This window comes from Schistocerca cancellata, chromosome 3, assembly GCF_023864275.1.
Source record: "Schistocerca cancellata isolate TAMUIC-IGC-003103 chromosome 3, iqSchCanc2.1, whole genome shotgun sequence".
Classification (NCBI taxonomy): domain Eukaryota; kingdom Metazoa; phylum Arthropoda; class Insecta; order Orthoptera; family Acrididae; genus Schistocerca; species Schistocerca cancellata.
This window is the reverse complement of record NC_064628.1, coordinates 860,491,141-860,515,658: the sequence shown is the minus strand read 5'-3', so window position 1 is coordinate 860,515,658 and position 24,518 is coordinate 860,491,141. Positions and strand designations below refer to the sequence as shown.

General features: G+C 39.8%; 1 protein-coding gene across 2 annotated transcripts in view; it reads left to right on the top strand.

The window, feature by feature from the left end:
• Positions 1-24,518, top strand: part of LOC126175913 (lysophosphatidylcholine acyltransferase) — a 715,329-nt gene that overhangs the window by 669,907 nt on the left and 20,904 nt on the right. The window contains exons 3-5 of one of the 2 annotated variants that reach the window (XM_049922982.1): positions 11,991-12,205; positions 14,174-14,286; positions 19,213-19,367. In XM_049922982.1, coding sequence (XP_049778939.1) covers positions 11,991-12,205; positions 14,174-14,286; positions 19,213-19,367 — 483 coding nt within the window. Of the gene's footprint in view, positions 1-9,800; positions 10,019-11,990; positions 12,206-14,173; positions 14,287-19,212; positions 19,368-24,518 lie in introns of both variants that reach the window. The other variant, XM_049922981.1, reaches the window with a different exon arrangement.

Here is a 24,518-nt window from a genome sequence, read left to right as displayed (position 1 = left end):
TTCTGTGTCGTGAGCATACGGAAAAGACGATCACGGGGCAACTCCGCATAGCAGGCGGTATGAGCCGCATAACTACCAAACTCGTCACGGAGGGTATCCAATATATCTCACGTATTTTGTCGATAATGGAAAGAGCTATCACTCTTCTTCCGCTCTCTAATTTCGATACATTAGCTACATTTCATGCGCACCAACCTATTTCCTAAAAGCCCGTCAGACGTAAAGGCCAGTGACGACGTTTTTCACTGCAAACTTTTCTAAATATGCGCAGTGTTGTGCTTCACTTCGATGTATCACAACAACTGTGGGACATAGCGAAAATAAAACACGCTCGTTCTCAAGTTGGAACGTGTGGCTGGAAGACGTGGAAAAATAATATTTTGTTACCAGGTGGTTTCCTCAAAATACACTCCTGGAAATTGAAATAAGAACACCGTGAATTCATTGTCCCAGGAAGGGGAAACTTTATTGACACATTCCTGGGGTCAGATACATCACATGATCACACTGACAGAACCACAGGCACATAGACACAGGCAACAGAGCATGCACAATGTCGGCACTAGTACAGTGTATATCCACCTTTCGCAGCAATGCAGGCTGCTATTCTCCCATGGAGACGATCGTAGAGATGCTGGATGTAGTCCTGTGGAACGGCTTGCCATGCCATTTCCACCTGGCGCCTCAGTTGGACCAGCGTTCGTGGTGGACGTGCAGACCGCGTGAAACGACGCTTCATCCAGTCCCAAACATGCTCAATGGGGGACAGATCCGGAGATCTTGCTGGCCAGGGTAGTTGACTTACACCTTCTAGAGCACGTTGGGTGGCACGGGATACATGCGGACGTGCATTGTCCTGTTGGAACAGCAAGTTCCCTTGCCGGTCTAGGAATGGTAGAACGATGAGTTCAATGACGGTTTGGATGTGCCGTGCACTATTCAGTGTCCCCTCGACGATCACCAGTGGTGTACGGCCAGTGTAGGAGATCGCTCCCCACACCATGATGCCGGGTGTTGGCCTTGTGTGCCTCAGTCGTATGCAGTCCTGATTGTGGCGCTCACCTGCACGGCGCCAAACACGCATACGACCATCATTGGCACCAAGGCAGAAGCGACTCTCATCGCTGAAGACGACACATCTCCATTCGTCCCTCCATTCACGCCTGTCGCGACACCACTGGAGGCGGGCTGCACGATGTTGGGGCGTGAGCGGAAGACGGCCTAACGGTGTGCGGGACCGTAGTCCAGCTTCATGGAGACGGTTGCGAATGGTCCTCGCCGATACCCCAGGAGCAACAGTGTCCCTAATTTGCTGGGAAGTGGTGGTGCGGTCCCCTACGGCACTGCGTAGAATCCTACGGTCTTGGCGTGCATCCGTGCGTCGCTGCGGTCCGGTCCCAGGTCGACGGGCACGTGCATCTTCCGCCGACCACTGGCGACAACATCGATGTACTGTGGAGACCTCACGCCCCACGTGTTGAGCAATTCGGCGGTACGTCCACCCGGCCTCCCGCATGCCCACTATACGCCCTCGCTCAAAGTCCGTCAACTGCACATACGGTTCACGTCCATGTTGTCGCGGCATGCTACCAGTGTTAAAGACTACGATGGAGCTCCATATGCCACGGCAAACTGGCTGACACTGACGGCGGCGGTGCACAAATGCTGCGCAGCTAGCGCCATTCGACGGCCAACACCGCGGTTCCTGGTGTGTCCGCTATGTCGTGCGTGTGATCATTGCTTGTACAGCCCTCTCGCAGTGTCCGGAGCAAGTATGGTGGGTCTGACACACCGGTGTGTTCTTTTTTCCATTTCCAGGAGTGTAGATTGAAAGAGACTACGTAGCAGAAAAGTAGGGCAAATCCCAGCACTGTGGTTTTCACTTGTTTTTTATTTTTTCGCGAAAACTAAAAGCTTTATCGAGAAACTAACTACAGAGACGGATGCAACTTTCCTTCATCTACATAAAACAGACTTGAAATTTCACTCCCTGTGCATCGTGCGATAACATGTTGATTGGAGCGGCCAGCATCTCAGTGGTTGTGGGTACCCAGATGGAGGGGAAGCTTGACACACGTCGCGCGGCCCCAAGGCCCGTCTGTTTACTTCTATGTTCTGTGAGAAAAGGTCGAGGAAGGGTTCACTAAACCTCCCGTCCCAGCTCCGCGACTTGTCCGGCAGGTAGAAGGGCCGAGAGCCTGTCCTCCTCTCTGCTCTCCTCCCTCCCCCCCCCCCCCCACCACCCTACTTCCTTTGACTAGCAAAATTACGCGATTCAAGCCAAATTCTATTGCACATCACAACCTTGCAAAAAAATGGCTCTGAGCAATATGGGACTTACCATCTGAGGTCATCAGTCCCCTATAACTTAGAACTACTTAAACCTAACTAACCTAAGGACATCACACACATCCATGCCTGAGGCAGGATTCGAACCTGCGACCGTAGCAGTCGCACAGTTCCGGACTGAAGTGCCCAGAACAGCTCGGCCACAATGGCCGGCTCACAACCTTGCAACCCTACAAATCTAGCAATATGGTTTTGTGCAAAAGAGAAACTGAAAAAAACAAGTAGGTTCGAGCCAACAAAAAAAGATTACTAAATCTACTAAGACAAAACAGAAAAAAAGCAACCATGATGCACCATGAAGGGATTAACTGAATGGAATGGAAACTGGTAGATGTGTCGTAGACAAATAGACAAACAAATGATAACAGTTTCAGAAAAACTGGATGATTTATTCAAGAGAAAGAGCTTCACAAATTGAACAAGTCAATAACAGGTTGGCCCACTTCTGGCTCTCACGCAAGCAGTTATTCAGCTTGATGTTGATTGATAGAGTTCTTGGATGCCCTCCTGAGGGATATCACGCCCTCCATGAGCTGGTTGGTGGGTCCTGACCATAATGCTCAAAAAGTTCTCAATTGGGTAGAGATCCAGTGGCCTCACTGGGCACATTAGTTTGGCAAGCACAAAGACAAACAGTAAAATTATTTGATCAAGGGGAACAAAACAGTGTGGAGAATATTGTCAGAGTACTGCTGTGCTGTAGCTGTGCTGTAATGGTGCCATGGATGACAACCAAATGGATCCTGCTATGAAAAGAAATGACACCTCAGACCATCATTCCTGGTTGTCACACTGTGTGGCAGCCAACAGTCGGGCTGGTACCTCACAGCAGTCCGGGACATTGCCAGACACATCTTTGCTGGTCATTGAAGCTCTAATTGAAGTGGGACTCATCACTGAAGCAAATTTTACTCCAGTCAATGAGATTCCAGGCTGAAGACATATGATTAGTACCTGCCCCCGTATAATTGTGTCAATAGCTGATTTTAGCAGTGTTCCCGAGAGTGTTTATTGCTAATTTAGTTTAACAGTGACACTCATTCGGTGGCTCCAAGATCGGTGTTATGCAATAGAGTGGAGCTTTGAACTGAGAATGTCAAAAGTGTGAATTAAGGTCAAAACTGATCTCCAGTCAGCGATGTTCGTGCAGTTGGCTTTTATTGGTGTTGCCAAGGGTGTGTTATACTAAATTTGATAAATGCTGAACCTTGTTCATATGATGATCCAAGTTTACTGTTGACAACATACCAAATTCATGACTTGTCTTTCCTAAATCTTCGTATGCAAGTTGAACAATTCGTAGAATAATGTTCAGGTACTTCAGTTTCAAAATTCAATCAGGACTACATGTGTTATTCTGACTTCACTACTGATGCAACATTAATACAAAGAAATTTTAAGAAAAGACATCAAAGCAAAATGTTGAGAATTGTTGAGATAACCTATCTTACACTATCAGCGAGCCTATTCAGCCTTGAGCTGTATTGAAACGCCAGGCAAAATAACAGCATATGCCAGTCTTTTATTGGTTCATATATTTTGGTAATACAACATTTAACAGGTGATCTTAATTACTGCATTTTGGTGTCCACTAATTTCAGTTTTCTGTTTGTATATTGTTCTAAATAGTGTGCAGCATTGTGATCTTTTTTATCTTTACTTTGGGAATTTTCTGATAACTATGTTCCTTTTGATATGCAAGTTGCTTGGTGTTTTTGATTATGATGAAGATACTCAGATCAGTTCATACAATTTTAATATTTTGGCAAAAGAAGAGAGATATTTTCCTATATGGCTGTCTAAAAATGTGATACTTAAACAATTATGATTGTATATGCTGAATTGGAATAGCAGCAACTGTCTCTCTTAACAATATTTGACATGTGTCCAGTGATAAATTGAAATCAGGAGTGTCAGTGTCAGACAGCCATCAATATCAAAGGAAGAATTAGTATTGTCTCTAAAGGAACATTTGCTTAAAAAGATTGTTGTATCAAGATTGTGCAAAATGGCTGGTCATTACGTACTTCACAACATAAATACTGTATCTAGGTGCTCTCTTAACCTAGGACTCTGAGTGCCCTTCCTCTCTCTCTCTCCCAATAGTTTACTCATTTTCAGCCACAATGGGCGATCTTCCTGATAATCAGTTTTGCTAATCAATGTTACCATCGTCACATCTCAACGAACAGGTTACTGCACATTCCTTAAAATAGGAGGGTAAAAGAGAAAGAGTACCTTCACTGCTATGAGGGTTGCTCAGAAAGTAATGCACCACATTTTTTTTCTCAGCCCAAAACAATGCTACAAATGTGAAATGTTACGTATGCAATATTTGTAGTCACCTGAGTGAGCACCCCAAGTTTCCATCTTTTCCAACAGAAATTGTAGCTGCAAGACTGTTTCAAAATTATGCCTGTAGGTGACATACATTACAAGCAATGTGCCGTCATTGAATTTCTCAGTGCAGAGAAAGAAATGATGAGGAATATTCGCAAATCCTTGTGCAAAGTCTATGGAGCATCTGCTGTCGACAGAAATACAGTTACTTGCCGGGCATCGCCTTCATCAGAAGGCGATTCGGTGGAGCTCCATGATCTGCAGCAGTCAGGGAGACCATCCACTGCTGTCACACCCGACATGTTGCAGCAAGCTGATGTCATTTGCAAGGTCAGATGCATTTTGACTTGGCAGTTGGCACTGTATCTGTCAATCAGCAAAACAAGTTTGGATGCAATTATCCACACTCTTGGATATTCAAAAGTCTGTGCAAGATAGGTCCCACGGTGTCTAACAGTGGATCACAAATAGCACAAAAAAGCATTTGTCTTGACTTGTTGCAATATTTTGAAGCTGAGGGGAGGCCTTAATATCCAGGATTGTGACAGGTGATGAAACCCAGGTTCACCATTTTGAGCCCGAAACTAAACAACAATTGATGGAATGGTGCTATTCCCAATCACCACAGAAGAAAGAATTCACAGCAACTGCTTCCGCTGGTAAGGTCATGATCACCATCTTGTGGGACTGTGAAAGTGTGATTCTCATTGATGCGATGCCAAGGGGTGGTACTATTAATTCAGAAGCATACACTAAAGCATTAACAAAACTTAAGATGCGCTTCCAGTAACTTCGGCGTCACGGCAACCCAGGAGATGTTTTGCTGCAACATGATAACACTCGGCCCCCTCAAGTCTGAGGACTGCTGAACACATCACAAAAAAGTGTTGGACAGTGTTACCCCATCCACCCTACAGCCCTGACCTAGCCGCCTCGGACTTCCACTTGTTTGGTTCATTAAGGAACGCCATTAATGGAAGACATTTTGAGAAAGAAGAGGAGATGATCAACATAGTGAAAAACGGGCCCTGTCACCAGGACAAGGATTGGTACAGACAGACAATAAACACCCTTGTTTCATGCTGGAGGAAGGCCATAGAACGGGATGGAGATTACATGGAAAAATGGGGTTTGTAGATAAAACACCATTCTTCCACGAGTGTAATTCTCATTATGTTCAATAAAGAATTGTCAAAGAAACAAGATGCAGTGCATTACTTACTGGGCAGCCCTCATATTTAAAGAAATATGCAATAACCTGTCGCTCCAGATCTGGAGATGGTAACATTGATTACCAGAACTGATTACTGAGAATAAAGGTTATAATTAGCTTTCTTGACAAAGAAGTTTAGCTCCTCTAATTTCTTTCCCAACTTCACCAACCTATTCATGAAGAAAGAAAAAAAGTTCCAAAAGCTAGGTTTTTCCTAGTTTTGAATGTGTCCATCTGAAGTTAACTATTTACCAGCCATCCTTTAAAGCCATTTTGTTAAGAATTAACACAATCTTTGTCATGTAGGATGTTAACAGTATTATGAGATATGTCTTTATTTATTAAACAACAATGTAAATTCATAAACTGTTTTGTCAACTATGTGCACGGTATTAGACATACAGATAATTAAAAACGGAAACACTTTTGATTATTTAATACACTGCATGTTGAGAAAGTGGTCAGTTAAAAGCATGATAATCAATTAACACTTTCTTTTTCTAATTTTCATTGCATAATGTACATATGTATATAATACATTAATTTGTTATGTGGGTATGTGTTTGTGTTTAATTTTATGCAGAGATTAAGTACACAACTTCAAAAGCATATTACATTTGGAAAATCTGCAGTCATACACCAAAATAACCTTAAAGTACTTCAGCAGGAATTGGAAATTCTGTTTTGAAATTTTCACAAACTCTCGACATCTCTGTAGAAATAAAAGTCTTGCTCAACTTGCTGTTGAGGAGGATGTTAATAACTTCAGCCCTGCTCTGGTGATCTTAATTGGTTTTGTGTGGCTGTTTGATGGCCATAAGTCATTGCATATCCTTAGTACATCAGTTATCATGTTTGGTCCTTCCCACGATTCCCCACTGTCACACAGGTGCTGCACAATATTGAGCTGTTCATCGGTGTATATTTCATCCTTACTACAGCTATGTAATGCCCATGGGTGGCCATATCATTTTAGCTGAATTAAAGTTGCATTTCTATGGGTTCAGCTCCTCATCCATGCCGTCCTATCAGTTCATGGCATTTATGTACACTGTCTGAGCAAACGTACCTGGACACCACTGTGTAATGTGAAATTGACCACTAATGTAACAAGAGGCAGATCCACCAGTACAAAAGAAGCTGAGGAATATTGTGTTGTCAGTTTGAGAAAGAGCGACAGCAGAATGGGTGATCCAAGAGAGCTCAGTGACTTAAAATGTGGAATAGTCATTGGATGTCACCTGAATATAAGAAGTCCATCAGGGACATTTTAATTTTTCTGTAGCCGCCAATGTTGACTGTTACTGAGTGATAGTGAAGTGGACACATGAAGGAACAACCACAACTAAACGAAGTCCAGGCAGAAACATCATATACTGACCAACAGGGATTGTCAAGCACTAAATAAATAGTCATGTGACTAGGGCCTCCCATCGGGCAGACCGTTTGCCGGGTGCAAGTCTTTCAATTTGACGCCACTTCGGCGACTTGCGCATTGATGGGGATGAAATGATGATGATTAGGACAACACGTCACCCAGTCCCCCAGTGGAGAAAATCTCCGACCCAGCCGGGAATTGAACCCGGGTCCTTAGGACTGACATTCTGTTGTGCTGACCACTCAGCTACTGGTGGTGGACGTCAAGCACTGCATAGGGTGGTTATAAAAAATTGCATGACGTTAGCAGAATTAATTGTGCATGAGTTCTAAAGTGTTATTAGCAGTCCAGGAAGCATTGTGATGATGCACACAGACTTAAAAAATAATGGGATGTATTGGTCAAGGAGCTACTCGTAAGCCATTTGTTTCTGCAGTGAAAGCTAAGTGATAATTTTGGTGGTGTAAAGAGTGATGCCACAGGACAGGGGATGACTGGAAACCAATTATATGTGATGAATCGTGCTATACCTGGTGATAATGTAATGTAATGCTTTGGGTTTGACAAATGTCTGGAGAACATTATCTGGCATCATCTGTAGTGCCAACAGCGAAGCACAAAGGAGGGATTTTACAGCACAAGGGTGGTTTTTGTGGATACGGTGTAGTCCCATTTTTGTGCTTAAGATGATGGTAAATGCGGAAGGATATGGATATGTTTTACACCATTGTAAACTGTGTGAAGTAAAGGAACAGTCTGGAGTTGATGACTTTGTATCAGCAAAATGAACCTTGCCATAAACTAGCACATATGAGGCAATGGTTTGTGGACAATAACATTCCTGAAATGGACTGGCTTGCCCAGAGTCCCAACCTGAACCCAGTGCAACACCTTTAGGATGAGTTAGAATGTAAAGTTTCTTGCAGACCCCAGTGTCCAAAATCACTGCCTTTCCTGGTTTTGGCTTTTGAGGAATAATGGGCTGCCATTCCTCCATTCATTCAGACACCTCACTGAAAGTGTGCCCAGCAGTGCTCATACTGCCATAAAGGTGAAGTGCGGGCACACCTCATATTAATGGCCATTGTTAAGTATGCAGATACTTTTGATTGTATAATGTAGATAAGCTCGCTATATTTTCTCTACATGGAAGTCTGTAGGAAATTATTTGCCTTTGTATGAACATGCACACATTTAGTATAGGTGAACCCAAACACTCACATGTTTCTGATGTTACAGTTCTGCTGTTACTGAGCGACTTGCTAACTTCTGTGGTTATAAGAAAGCAAAGGACATGAAAGTTCAGAAATAAAAGATAAGTTGAACAATCTAACACAAGCTGAAATGTGTAATAAAGGCATAAAGTAATATATTGTTGACCCAATCAACAACGTATTTTAGACTGTTTATACAGTGACAGTCACAATAATATTGTTGGTCCTAATAAAGTGGTGTGCAAGTGCACAAATGTTTGGATGATAGGATGAATGCCAGCTGCAGCTGGGGACCCAGTGTATAGGAGATAACTGCAGGGTATGAAATCAGAAATGCCAAGTCTACTATTGCAATTAAATTGTGGCATGGTTTATTGTCTACTCTAAGGGATACAGAATGAAGTCTTCAATCTTTCATACGAGGTGGGGGGCCTCATTCCCAAAGAGGAGTGGGAGAAAGGTCTGAACATTCTGCAATTTGGCTGAAAAAAGAGGGTCAAAACTTCACTCGCCTACACTCCTCTGCCCATCCTAGGGCATCAAGGGAACAATTTCATTCCTGTGATTGGTTTTGTCCTATACAGTTGTATTACAGCATAAGTGACACTTAGCCATGGCCTTACCTTCTCTGCACAAGTTAACTCTTCCATTTTGTGAACAGAGCATGAAGTGGCTGACATCTGGCTAATATTGCCAGCCCAGCCCAATCGCAGCTTAGTAAAAACTTCACAAGCTACCCATGAATGGATTTTTAAGGGAATAAATCAGACATGTTATGCCTGCTCACTATTTACACTGACAATGTAGGGTGTTGCTTCAGATGTTTGATGAATTTAGTAGATCTTGACCAAGTTGAGAATTTTGTGGTGTTTGTAGCTATCTTTGTTATATTCATCTTAAATGTGGATAAAACATTTGTTTTGTATGTGGCAGGAAACTTTCTGCTTCTTACACCACACTGTATATTCTAAGCAGCGTGAAATGCCTGTGTGGATTGTGTAAAGCCATCTTTCTCATGTGTGACCTAACAGCTCACCTTTCTAAGCCACTTGTTAGATATCACCAGGGTAAGACCAAGAAAAATAGTCAAAAAATGACACACTATCATAGTAATATACAGAAAAATGGTCAAAATATGATATTCTTACAATGGAACTTTGTTTTAAGTTGAGATCAATTTGCACTTGATACAATTTGTGTGGAAATGATTGTTTTTTACACTAACACTTCCTTTCTAACATTCTCAGAGAAATTTCTGTGCATGTAACAACATAGCAAGTGCAGTGACATGGTTTTGGTGTTGTAGCAATGCGCGTGCTGTGATCTGCTGTGTGATGAGGGGTCTCTTCCTGTGTGGAGGATTCCACTGGGTGACGGTGAAGGGAAAACAGGCGACGGCTAAGGAAGCGCCCGTCCTGGCATTAGCGCCGCATTCCTCCTACTTTGATGCGTTGCCAGTTGTATATCTGGGTGCTCCGAGTATTGTTGCAAAGGGCGAGACTGGACACTTGCCCTTCTTTGGAAGTATGTCATTCGTGCATGCATTATCTATGTGTAAAAAGCAATCCTACCTCAGGTTCTCACAGTCTAGCAGCAATAACAAAAATGCTTCACAAATGTTTTATGGTTATTGGGGCAAATAGTAGCTATGCTTCCACTGCATAACACACCAGATGCCAGTATGATATATATTTTGTAGGCTTTTATAACAGGCTATGCTTCCTTTATCATCAGTCACTGCTTGTAATTACCTGTGTGATGTGATATATATATATATAATAGAGGGAAACATTCCACGTGGGAAAAATATATTTAAAAAGAAAGATGATGAGACTTACCAAACAAAAGCGCTGGCAGGTCGATAGACACACAAACAAGCACAAACATACACACAAAATTCTAGCTTTCGCAACCAACGGTTGCCTCGTCAGGAAAGAGGGAAGGAGAAGGAAAGACAAAAGGATATGGGTTTTAAGGAAGAGGGTAAGGAGTCATTCCAATCCCGGGAGCGGAAAGACTTACCTTAGGGGGAAAAAAGGACAGGTATACACTCGCACACACACACAAATCCATCCACACATACACAGACACAAGCCTTTACAAATGTCTGCTTGTGTCTGTGTATGTGTGGATGGATATGTGTGTGTGTGCGCGAGTGTATACCTGTCCTTTTTTTCCCCCTAAGGTAAGTCTTTCCGCTCCCGGGATTGGAATGACTCCTTACCCTCTTCCTTAAAACCCATATCCTTTTGTCTTTCCTTCTCCTTCCCTCTTTCCTGACGAAGCAACCGTTGGTTGCAAAAGCTAGAATTTTGTGTGTATGTTTGTGCTTGTTTGTGTGTCTATCGACCTGCCAGCGCTTTTGTTTGGTAAGTCTCATCATCTTTCTTTTTAAATATATATATATATATCTCTGTCTGTCTGCCTGTGTGTGTGTGTGTGTGTGTGTGTGTGTGTGTGTGTGTGTGTGTGTGTGTGTGTGTGTGTGTGTGTGTGTGTGTGTGTGTCCTCCGCCCCCCCCTCTTGCATCTCCCTCCCCCTACTAAAGTTTTTGTATTTAAGAACAGATCTTGTCTTCTTGCCTAACAGTTGCCACACAGGATCTTAAATTGATCAGTGCCATATTTTTCAGCGTTCTTGTTTGTATTTTTAAAATTAATTCTTGTTTTAGTGATCTATCTTCTCTATCTTTGTACACTGGCCAAAAAGTTTGTAGAGAATTTTTTTTCCCCTCACTACTTTCACAGTTTCAAAGTTGGTATGGTTATTTTTGTGTGTGTGTGTGTGTGTGTGTGTGTGTGTGTGTGTGTGTGTGTAAAATAAACATTTTCATTTAATGATACATTTTAATCATGTCATTCACTATTGTTAATGGAAAACTAATGCATATATCTTACTGATTACATATTTGGGATTTATTTTAGTGAAACTTACAAAATATAATGAAATCATTTCTTCCATATTAGCAACTTCTTTTTGTGGACATACTGGGTGCAAAGTCAATCAAAGTGTAGTACTCATTTCCATAAAAACAGTTTTTTCTAACTGTAAATTCTTATGCTTTTGTATTGGCATGGCACAACAAGAAAGGTTCATTTCTGTGGATTTTCAGTCCTAAAATATTATTTTTATTCAGAAGGAAACTCACTTTTCCATGGCTTACAACAATTACTTTAACCTATTGGGAAAATTTCTATAGTTTTTACTCTATTTCTATGGATGCTGCTGTAAGAAATATTGTAAAATGGAAGGAAATAATCTACTGCTGCTTCTACAATATTAAATCTCTGTTACCTGTACCTCTCTTTGGTGATGGATTCTTCTGATTAACAGACCTCCTCTCTAAACTCAACTTGTGTGGTTCTGTGGGTGTTCAGTAACATAATTCTTCCTGTGTTGCAAACAAGGGAGTGTTAACACATGGTGTGGTACTCTGGCTGTTTTGTCCTGTGCTCCCTCTCTCTTACTTGTGCTGTTTATTCCACCCACCACACAGAAAATTGACGCCGGTGATCTGTGCACTGGGGCGCTCCACCTACCGGGCGGGCGGCATGTCCCTTGTGATAAGGGGCCGGCAGGCGACGCGGTCGGAGGCACCCATACTCGTCGTTGCACCACACTCGACGTTCCTTGATGCCAGTATCACCTATATCACTGGATTCCCCTCTCTTATTGTTCGCAGGGAAAGTGGGCTGAACCCTTTCATTGGCAGTATGTATCTAGAACATTCTTGTATTTCTGTTGCCAGTTGTGAGAACCAGCAGGTTTGGATTACATATGTATCAGAGAACAAAGTGCACTGCACATAATATTACTTATTTAAAAAATAAATATTTTTCAATATTTTCCATAGTATGTAAAATCTACCAAAGCACAGACACAAAAGTGGTTGTCTGTTAATGTGTACAAATTGAGTCAATGTATTTTCATTCCCTTTTCGTGTATTTAACCACAGTAAGATTAGAGACAAGACAGAGTATGAGTTGATTTACAGATATATAAAATTAAAGGAATACTGCTTATTTTCACTGCTTTAATTTTAAAACTCTACATTTGTACATATAGGAATGATGACTTGAAATATACACAGATTGGTGTGGAAAAGCTTTGCTTTGTTCTCTGATTGTATGAAATAGATGACTAACCTAAGATAATGTTGTGCACACTCTTAACAAGACTGAAGAATTATTTTACTACCAGTAGTATGTAATTTACTAGTTGACATGGCCTAATGAAAATAAGTAACACTTTCTGAGACACACATTGTAATATGGTGAAAACTAAAAAATTCCATTTATCTTCCTCAAACAATATATTATATACTGCCAAAGAGATAGAGGGGCTGGCCAGTACTTACCTCAGCTCAGTACAGCTGATAGATACACACAAAACAAAACCGAAAATTTATGTTCCTAGCTTTCGGAACAAATGTTCCTTCATCAGGGAGGAGAGAGGGGAAAGAAAGGGAAGAAGGGAAAGGAGATTTAGTTACTCACAACCCAGGTTATGAAGCAACAGGGAAATAAGGATGGAGGCATGGTTGTCAGCAATTTTCCCAATTTTCCCTTCCCTGTTGCTTCATAACCTGGGTTGTGAGTAACTGAATCTCCTTTCCCTTCTTCCCTTTCTTTCCCCTCTCTCCTCCCTGATGAAGGAACATTTGTTCCGAAAGCTAGGAACATAAATTTTCGGTTTTGTTTTGTGTGTATCTGTCGGCTGTACTGAGCTGAGGTAAGTACTGGCCAGCCCCTCTATCTCTTTGTTAGTATTTGTTTCACATCTCTATATGAGATTTTCCATTAATCATATTATATACTGCATCAGTTTCAGATGTAATAAACCTATTTGGCTGTGAACGTTCATTCTTTAGAAGTCAGCTGTCTCTGTAACAATGAGTAACATGTAAACTAAAGCAATGTTCTTGAAAATACATATTTCTACTGTTTTTAATGTAAATTATGCGATCTGCTAGTTCATGTGACACACTGACTGTGATTGCTATGTATGGATGGAGAAAAAGTTTTTTGTGTGTGTTAAGAAAAGAATCCATCAAGTGACATTCAGAAACATTTTCCAGGTAAATACAGTTCACAAATCCATTACATATTATTTCAGCTGTTTGGTGGACAATAACACTGGTGGGGAATCTGCAATATCATTCTTTCATATAAAATGCTCATTTCATCTAACAGGCACATCTATCAGATCAATGTTTGTGAACTTTTTCCTATTTTGCCACCTGACTGTAATCTGTAGCTCTATCATCCCAGTTCTGTGGATTACTGTCGGCATTATTACGATTTTTACAATGCTGAATATGCTTATTATATTTACCTTTTGAGTGCAAATTAATTTTCTTCCATAGTGATATTTCTGATGATCACAAAAATCACTGGATATTCCCAACAGCTCACCTAAGGCAATATTTAAAGACTTATAGACTTCTACCAGTTGTATTTGTGTTAAGTACTTCACAGAACCAGAACATAGCACCATAAATTTCTGCTATGGTATGACATGTTTAGAAAATCAAATGTGAGTGAAAACATTTTTTTCTTATGGTAATTTTACTTTTAATTACTATACTTCTGATAAGTCAGGTACTACAATATAATTAAAAATAATAACAAAATATGTATCCTTTAATTATTATAAGCAGACTTACAATGTTTCCAACAGAGCTGATAAACTATACACAGCCTGTGTATGTGTGGAGGGAGGATCCTAACTCGAGACAAAACACCATCAAGGAGATCATCGAGAGAGCCACCTCAGATCTCGACTGGCCACAGGTGAGACACAACACCTTAGCTGTAAAGTATACACGTGTTGTGTTGTGGGGCAATTTGTGTGGTCATCAATGAAGAACATACTTTGTACACCAGGTAGAAACTTTTATTATTCCAGGATGACTGGTTTCAGCAGTCTTATGCTGCCATCATATGATCTAAGAGGAGAACATGAAGATAATGGGGGGAGGCATGGGGGAGACTACACTTAATTTCCCCTATTACATAAAATACAAAATTGTCCCTTGTGGAAGATGTTATAAAAGTACCATGTAATTTCATGTACCATATGAAACTTGTCATAAAGTCAAAGCACAAAAGGCACTCCACACATATACATGTCATGATGAAAAACACGAAATTGATCAAATGCACACAGTTCTTAACATCTGTGTACCATCCACGCGTATAGTCACTGGAAATCTCTCTCCTAAGCTTGCCGCACAGCACTAAGCTACAGACGGAGTGTCTACATAGAGGCGACAGATCTGTTACAAAGTTATGTAAGTAGTAAATGCCAAATGATGACACACACTCTGGTTACAAGAAATGGACAGCTATGTACCAGAAATAAAGGTGGACTTTCCAAATATTTGATATAACAGGAATGCCAGCTGACCATACATTTAAACCTACCATGGGCTTATGCTCCACATAAAATCTATAGTCATACATACTGTTTCCTTATTGTGCAGTGAGAGAATTACAGTAACAATAAAAAAGTTTAAAAATAGCCTTTATCTTTAATTAATAAAGTAACAGGACATAAAATAAGAACCAAATGGTGCAAGCATTAACGCCGAGCCAGCCAGGAATGGAGGGGGTCCCACAAACTACCACTTGTGGAAAGCATTAGCATACACAAAAACCACACGGAGCTGAATTTACTTAGTCATCTAATACATATGCGTGGATGGTATGAGGAGGTTACCAACTGTGTGCATGTCTTTTATAAAAATATGTCTATGCATGGAGTGCCTTTTATCTTAATATAATGTTACGTGCCACCTTTATAACAAGTTCCAGAAGGTAATTGAAATTTCTTATTTTATATAATAGGTGAAATTAACTGTAGTCTCCCCCACGCTTCCCCCATTATCTTCATGTTCTCCTCTTAGATCAGATGATGACAGCAGAAAACTGTTGAAACTGGTCAGCTTGAAAATAGAAAAGTTTCTGTCCTGTGATTACACTGCCTGAATTGTGTGCTTCATTTCCAACACCTTAACTATTATTATGCAGTTAAGGGACTCATAACACAGGCTTACAGTTTTTTTCTGTAATTTGCTCCACATACATTTTGTTATGTCTAATGAATTTGCAAATTTTTTTAGTGAGTAAATTTTCAATTAGACATTTTTTAACTTATGGGATGCTACTTTAAAGTAATATATATTTCAGTCTTAAAAATTTTATTTGAGTGGCACTGAGATAGACAGTTCTGGGTGTTGCTCTTTCACTTTTCTTGCCATATTTATTAGAAAACAGTAAAAGTACCATATATAGTTGACTTGCCTTTAGATCTCATTCCGTCACATTGCTGGTTTTTTTATTTTATTTATTTTTTTTAATTTTTATTCCAAAGATACCAGCCATGGAACTAACAGGCATGATGCCTTGTGTTACTTACACTTTTTCCACTTTGTTATATGCAGGTACGAAAATAGGCATGTTGGAGATAAGTATACAGGCTGCAGACTCCAACTGGAAGAAATAAATACAAGCAGTTATTTGGTTTAGCCTTTCTTTATTCATTGGCTGTGATAATTAGTTATCTGATTGTAGCCACAATGACCATTTACAGTCATTCTACAAAGAGAAGAAAAAAGTTATTAATACTTGTGCATGTTTTCATACTCATTTCATTGACAAAAAGAAGACAACAGTTTCAATAGTGTACACAGAGTACTTGTATATCTATGAGAAATATGCACTTAATGTACAGAATTTGTATATGTTCACATGGAAATATTATATTTTATATTTTTGTTTTGTTTTTATCACATACTTTTCATTCCATACCCCTATAGAAAGAGCAGGATCTTCACGTAATAACCCATTGGAGAGGCAGGGGCTTTTCAGCAGAATAACAAACGAGTAGGTAGTGAGGCAAGGGAAGTGCCATTTGAGAGAGTAAGTGAAACCCCCTTGAAAACCTTGGTCAGAACTACAGTATGAGAACTACCATTAATAAATAAAATTTATTGATGGTATCGTCATGATAAGGGCTCAGTACCAGAACACTCTATCCTCATTCCTTTCGCAACTGTAACAGTTTCTCTCCCTTTCCCAACCCAGCATTCCACCTTCATGGATGTTGACCTCCTCCTCCCTGCCCAGTACATTGAAGGCCTCACCAATGTCTTCACAGACAAGCAATATCCCTCAGACCCACTCCTCAAACAGATTTCGCGTGCCATACCCCACACACCTTCAATCCTCCAATTATCACAAAGACCAGCTACAAAGGGAATGCCCCCTTCATCATCGAATACCACCCTCGACTATAACAATTGAACCACAGCCTTAATCAGGGCTTTAATTATCTATCATCATGCCTTAAAATGGAGGACATGCACCTTCCCAAAATGGTGTTCCGTCACCCGCCCAACCTCGACAATGTTATAGTCCATCTATACCCCTCCCAATCCCAGCCCCTTGCCACAGGAATCATATCCCTGTGGAAGACCCAAGTGCAAGACTTCCCCAATCCAGCCACCCAGCACTTCAGATTCCTATCCTCTCACAGCCTCATCCTACACCATCAGTGGCTGGGCCACCTGTGAAAGCAGTCATGACAGGATATAGTCTACTCCTAGGGCCCTGTTTCAGCTTACATCTTTCAGAACTCTCAAATTCTTGTAGCAGTATCATATCTCCCATCTCATCTTCATCTGTGTCGACTTGCCTTTCTATAATATTGCCTTCAAGAATGTCTTCTCTGTCTTCTACCTTTGCCTTCTTTGCTTAGGATTGGTTTGCCACCTGAGCTTGTGATATTCATGCAGCTGTTTCTCTTTTCTCCAAAGGCATCTTCAGTTTTCCTGAGGCAGTATCTATCTTTCCTTGAGTGAAATATGCTTTTAAATCCTTACATTTGTCCTGCAGCCATTCCTGCTTAGTTGTTTTTTTAAAACATTTGCATTGCCTTTTGCCTGCTTCACTAGCTGCATTTTTATATTTTCTCCTTTCATTAATTACATTCAGTATCTTTTTTGATATATGAGAACTTCTGCTAGGTCTTTACTTTATAGCTATTCAGTCCTCTGCTGCCTTCACCATTTTATCTCTTAAAGCTACACATTCCTCTTCTACTGTACACCTTTCCCCTGTTCTAGTCAACATTGCTTAATGCTCTCCCTGAAACTCTCAGCAACCTCCAGGTGTTTCAACTTATCCAGGTCCCATGTTCTTAATTTCTTATCCTTTTCCAATTTCTTCAGCTCTAATCTACAGTTCATAACCAAAAGTCTGGAAGCAAGGAGGCAAACCATGCTCCAATTGGCAATGAAGACAATTCTGCACAACATAAAGCAACTATTGTCTCCCCAGCAGCAAAATGTTTACAGAGGGTGTGAGTCCACACCTGCCCCTGAAAATGTCTTACAATCTGGTTCCTAAATCTCTGTCTGGCCATTATATAAATCAATCTGTAGCCTTCTGGTGTATCCAGGTCTTTTCTATGTATACAGCTTTTATGATTCTTAAACAAAGTATTAGCAATGACTAAATTATGCTCTGTGTAAAATTCTACCATGTGGCTTCCTCTTTCATTCCTTTTCCCCTGTCCATATTCACCTATTATTTTTCCGTATCTTCCATTTCCTACTATAAAATTCCAGTCCCCATCATTATTAAATTTTTGTCTTCCCTAACCATCTGAATAATTTCTTTTATCTTGTCATACATTTCTTCAATCTCTTCATCATCTGCAGAGCTAGTTGGCATATAAACTTGTGTTACTGTGGCGAGAGTGGGCCTCATGTCTAACTTGGCCTCAATAATGCATTCAATAAGCTGTTTCTAGTAGCTTCCTGCATCCCTGTTTTCTTATTCATTATTACTTCTGCTTTAACCATATTTCATTTTGTATTTATAACCCTGTGTTCACCTGACCAGATGTCCTGTTCCTCCTTCAACCGAATTCCCACTATGTGCAACCTCAACCAATCCATTTCCCTTTTTAAATTTTCTAACCTGCCTGCCGGATTAAGGGATCTAACATTCCATGCTCCAATCTGTAGAATGCAAGTTTTGTTTCTCTCGATGATGACATCCTTCTGAGTTCCCATAGTGTTGATGTATACTGGAAATCATCAGTTCTCTCTCCTTTCATGCATCCCCACTATAATTTCCTTCATTTGATTCACTTTGTTGGGCCAAACTTTGGGTCCAGAGATCAGGAAGAAGTGGAGACGATTCAGTGGCAAGTTAAAACTTTGAATTGGTCTGTGAAGTGTACTTGGATGGCCTAAGTAGGAGGACAGTGTTCACAAAGGGTAAGTACGTAGGTTTCAGTCATGGTTTGCAATCCACTTTCAATGAGTTGCAAACTGTCAACACAGTTATGAAGCAGATGTTCATTCATTATTGCATTTTTCCACTAGGGATTCGCTGTACACCTCTTTCCTTGAAATCTCAGCTATTTCATGTCAAAATAAATTGACTAGGTTCAGATAAGACACCATAAAAACTGTAACACTTAAGACTTTCAGAAGCTTTATTTAATTTAACTTCATATCTGAGCCGTTTTTTCATTATTTCAAGTATATTTAGAGATGCACTGAGATTCATAGAAGCTGATACCCTTCTCGTAAAATGTATTAAAAATTGCTGACATTGATCTGTACATCCTATCCATCTGTGTTGAATTAACCCTTCCACAGAAACCTGGCTTTGACATTAATGATGTTGTAATGTCTCTTACAGGTGCTCATATTCCCGGAAGGAACATGTACAAACAGATCATGTCTAATCACATTCAAACCAGGAGCTTTCTACCCAGGAGTACCTGTGCAGCCTGTCTGTCTACGTTATCCAAACAAACTTGACACAGTTACTTGGACCTGGGAAGGACCAGGAGCGTAAGTAAAGATTATACATCAGAGTAATTGGAAAGTCCTAGAGCACACTGACCTATTCTTTGAAATACACATACGCAAGTGCTGTAATGTGTAATATACAAGTGTCAGATTTATTAAATATGTCAGTCAGTATTTAAAGATAGTACTGTGTAGGATAGGTTTCTGTCTACTTTTTTGCTCCAGGCCAAATCAAATTAACTTATATTTATAAATTAGTGATGTGCAGGGTTGCTTATTTAACTGCTGTAAAAAATATGACACTGGTTCTTCTAAAAAGATAATTGAATTTTTTTTTTATTTTTTTTTATTTTTTTTTTTTTAATATCTCTTCTGCAGTAGAAAATTTCTCAGCTTCAGAGATAAAGTTGACTGTCTGGTCACCTTCACTATCCAGATTTTATTAGCAACTTATATTATACCTGTAAGTTTTGCTGATTACTGTTGCATATGACATCTCAATGAAGTCTGTTCCACATGTTTATGCATTTTTTGGATTAACATTAGGAATTTCAAACTACACCACAAACTGAATGGATATTTTCATAGTTTGAAGATAACAACATATGTGCTAGACAACCACAAATAATCTTTGAGCAAAAGTTTTTAAATATTTTACAGGAAAAGTAATATCATCATGTATCAAACGATGGAAAATCTAGGAGGGGCTGTAACAATATTATAAAAAGGATAGTTGCTACTCACCGTATAGCAGAGATGCTGAGTGACGCATAGGCACAACAAAAAGGCAATCACAAAATAAGCTTTCGGCCAACAATGCCTTTGTGCAAGGCCTCACCATATAGCGGAGATGCTGAATCGCAGATAGGCACAACAAAAATACAGTCACAAAATAAGCTCTCAGCCAACAATGCCTTTGTCAAAGGCCTTGTTGGCCAAAAGCTTATTTTGTGACAGTCTTTTTGTTGTGCCTATCTGCAACTCAGCATCTCTGCTATATTGTAACAACTATCCTTTTCATAATACGGTTACATGTCGTCATATATTGTGGTATAAGTTGAAATTAAGCATGCAGTGCAAATTAGTATTACAGTTTGCAAACATATGTGGTTGCATACAGGCTTGCAGTGTAGAACTGTATTTCTCAACTGCCATGCTGTGACGCATTGGCATATCGCAAGTATGTGTCAGATGTGTAGTGAGATTTTTAATGTCTTCTAATTTTCCACAGATAAAATACCTAGAACATGAAAAATTTATCACCAAATCATTTCTTGAAGTAATAAATTAGTAAAATTTTTATCTCATACTCATTCCATAATTTAAAAAATCTATTGTATGTATGTTATGTATTTGATTTTTTGCAGCTAGAAAAAAAAAATCAGATGTAGAGATGTCACGGAAGTTTGAAATGTACTTTGGTATGCCCGAAATGAAAAGAGGTTGAGAAATGTGGCCTTTGGATGTTGTGTATGAATACAGTATGCAGTAACCATATATCAGTAACGAATTAATAGTTTTTAACGATGAACCTAAAGTTGTAACCAGGTAAGGGAGTGTGAAAGGGGAAGTAACCGGTCAGAAAGAGCTCAGGGTGGGAAGAGAAATAAAAGTGGAGTGAAATGTAAAAGCACCTTACCCACATTGTGTGCATGTTCAGGGATTTACTGAATGATGTTAGGACACGCCATTGAATTTAGTTTCATTCTTTCCATTGAAGGTGGGCTAAAGGTGCAATATGACCAGCCATTGTATTTCATGAGTTTCTGAAATGTCTAGTCTGAAGCCTTTGGGTTGAACTCATAGCTTCTTTAAGTCCATTTATGTGTTTTAAATTTTGTAGTTTGTTTTGATTAGATGATCAGCAATTCCTGACTTATTAGTTTGAGATTGAAAACAGCGTAGTGTACTCTGAATCATGTGGAAAAATTCCTCCCACTTTGTACTATTTAGAAGCAGTCACTGGTATGGTAACTGATTTTAAAGACATTAGGGCTTTTTGAGTTTGTCAGAGTGATTTCATTTATTGTGTAAGTGTAAGGTTGGATTGTTCTTTGGGTAGAAACTTACATTGACGTCGTAGTTCTTCAGAATATTTGTTGTTGTACAGAGAAGTTTTCCAGCAAATTCAAGGTTGTGGTACTTACTGAACTACTTCTTCCCAACGTCTTTTTCTGGTGTATATGTACCATATGTATATTTCTGTGCTATTTTTTTGTCTGATTGAGGAGTTTAATTTTCCAATATGGGTAGCCAGTTTTGTCAGCCATCTGTTCTATTATTCCTAATTCTGTGGCTAAATGCTTAAGAGAGAGATATAGTTTGGCTGCAGTTTGCAACATACAGCCAGCTCTGAAACCAGAAAGCTTACATGTTTCAGGATTTTTTTATTTTCCCAAATGCTATTTGCATATATTTAACACTGCATAGAAATGGGCGTAACACTAATGGCAAGGATGGCATATCATCAGGAGTTAATATGTTAGGGAAAATTCTCTGAACTTTTGAGTATACTTATAGATGATAATTAAATGAACCACATTACAGAGCTGCTTGATCATATAGACGTGGCAACTTTTTCTTTTGAGTCTTGCAGAAAAATAAATTATGTATCAAGTTTTCATTTACAGCTTTCTTCTTTGGTAATTACTGAAAGAACTTACCTTCGGGAAAGAAAATTTTCATATACAGAACCATGCAGTCACAATATGTGGTTACTTTATCTTCCTAGATCATACTGCAGATACCTTTTAAAGGAGATCAGAAGCTGAGTTGCAGCTTCAACCATATGTACATTAAAATTGTGACACCATGAAGGTGAGATGCAACAAACATCAAATTTTTATGGAGAGTACCAGATGCTGGGATACACTAATGATGAACATATCAGTGCAAGAACATAAAGATGATAGGACTAATGCCATCTAACTTCTCTGTATAAAGAAAGATTATGCAGAAGATTTGTCATTCAGAAACTGAGTTTGTCTGTTGGTTGCTTGCGAGAAGATTCTGTTATGCCTCACGTAAGATAGAGGAATGCATATCAGAATGTGTCAGAAATTGACAGCAGCTAGATTGTGACCTACTGAGCTGCAGTTCATCATTGTGAGAAATTGCTGCACATGTGGTGAGGATCTCATGACTGTGATGTGAATATAGAATTGTTGGGTTCAGGAGAGCCATACTCGATTCTATGCAGGATCTTCACTGCCCCATGTGACTAGTGCCTGGCCAGACAGACATACTGTTTGCTAGGTTGTGCAAGATCATACACCCACCTAACTTCATCAGGAAATGGGCTTGCTTGCAGTGGGATCAGTATCCAGAGAAGTAATGTAATGGCATCTGGAGCACTATTGACCGTGAGCACAGTAACCATTGTGATGCCGTACCTTTACACAGCAGCAGTAGAGGTGAGCTAACAGTGGTGAACCTAATGACAACACTGGACACAGCAGTGGCAAGAAGAGTTCTGGTTCTACACAATCAACATACATATGTGTGGAGAACAGACATTACCAGATTGCATTCATCAGTCTCACATAATCGTCATCATAATCATAATCATAAGGGCCCAGCAGAGGCACAATACCATCGGGTGCCATTGTTTACAGAACATAAGTCACCTCTGGTTTGCACAGGCAGTAATTTGTCACTAGCCCCTGTACAGGTGTACTCTAGCTTAGAGCTGGAGCAGCACTGGATGACTTATCCATACCCGTCAAAAAAATGGTTCAAATGGCTTTGAGCACTATGGGACTTAACTTCTGAGGTCATCAGTGCCCTAGAACTTAGAACTACTTAAACCTAACTAACCTAAGGACATCACACACATCCAAGCGCGAGGCAGGATTCGAACCTGCGACTGTAGTGGTCACGCGGTTCCAGACTGTAGCGTCTAGAACCGCTCGGCCACCCCGGCCAGCTCCATACCTGTCATTTGAGCTCAGTTTGACTCGATGCCCAGCTAGGTTAGAGCCACTCTTACTGTCAGAGTTGGGAGCCCTGTGTAATAAGTTCTGCAGTCTGTATGTCCCCAGATCAGGTACTTTGCTTTACATGCACAATTAGTAAAATAATGTTCTCCTGATGTTTTATAATGGCCAGTGGTTTTTAAGAGATCTGTTATTTATAATTACTGATATATAAAGTAAAGTCTGTAATTACAGTACAAGGGAAAAGATTATAAATAACTTCCAGTAAAGAAAACTTTGCCTGAGCTAAATGATTTGGATGAAACAAGATTGTAAAATTTCTTTTCCAGTGATGTAATGGTCACTGTTAATAAAGTTAGCTCTGAGAGTCCTATATTTCTTCCTGGAAATACTTTCTGTTCAATAATCACATTACTCAGAAATAGTGCATGCTATGCCCTGCAGTTATTCCAAAAGATAACAATAATGGAATTTCCTGAACAAAGCAGTGTGTAAAATAAGGAAAAGGTGTGGAGTCCAGAAACATGTAACAAGAAACAGCATTCATACTAGCTTTCAAGCAATAGGTCTTTTTCTAAAACAGACAGACAGACAGACACACACACACACACACACACACACACACACACACACACACGTTTTTATCAACAGATGTGATTTTTGCAGTTTTGAATTAACCAGGAAATGTGCCATCCAGGAATGAGGCATTTATATGTGAGCCAATGGTTCATTTTCCTATGAATTATTTTTTTGTATCTCAATTTTTGATGTTGGAATTAAGAATAATGTGTCACGGCATAACTTTGATCCTAATTTTAGGAGACAAGAGATGATTATCCTTGAGGTTGTCAGTCACATTTTCAACTGTTTTTATTAGATAGTGATTGAAGGCATCTTCTGTTTCTTTTTTTACTGAAGAATGATTTTCCATTTATTTTTAGATTAATGTCACTTGGACATTGTTTTCCTGTACCAGTGATCATAATAATTTGTTTTTATTTGATTATTGTGTGAGGAGGTTATCATACATTTTTTTTTTTTTTTTTTTTTTTGGTTGGAGCATGTTCATTGGCAAGTTAACCTGTTTAATTAGTGCATTGCTGTCTAAGAACTGTAAATTTACAGAGGATACTGTGCAATTGATGTCACTGGGTACTTGGTACAGGCAACTGATATTACAGTTTGTTACCCTACTAGGGAATTTAGCATCGGATCAAGGTTGCAGTTGTTTATAATATATGGCTAGCGTCTCCTGAGA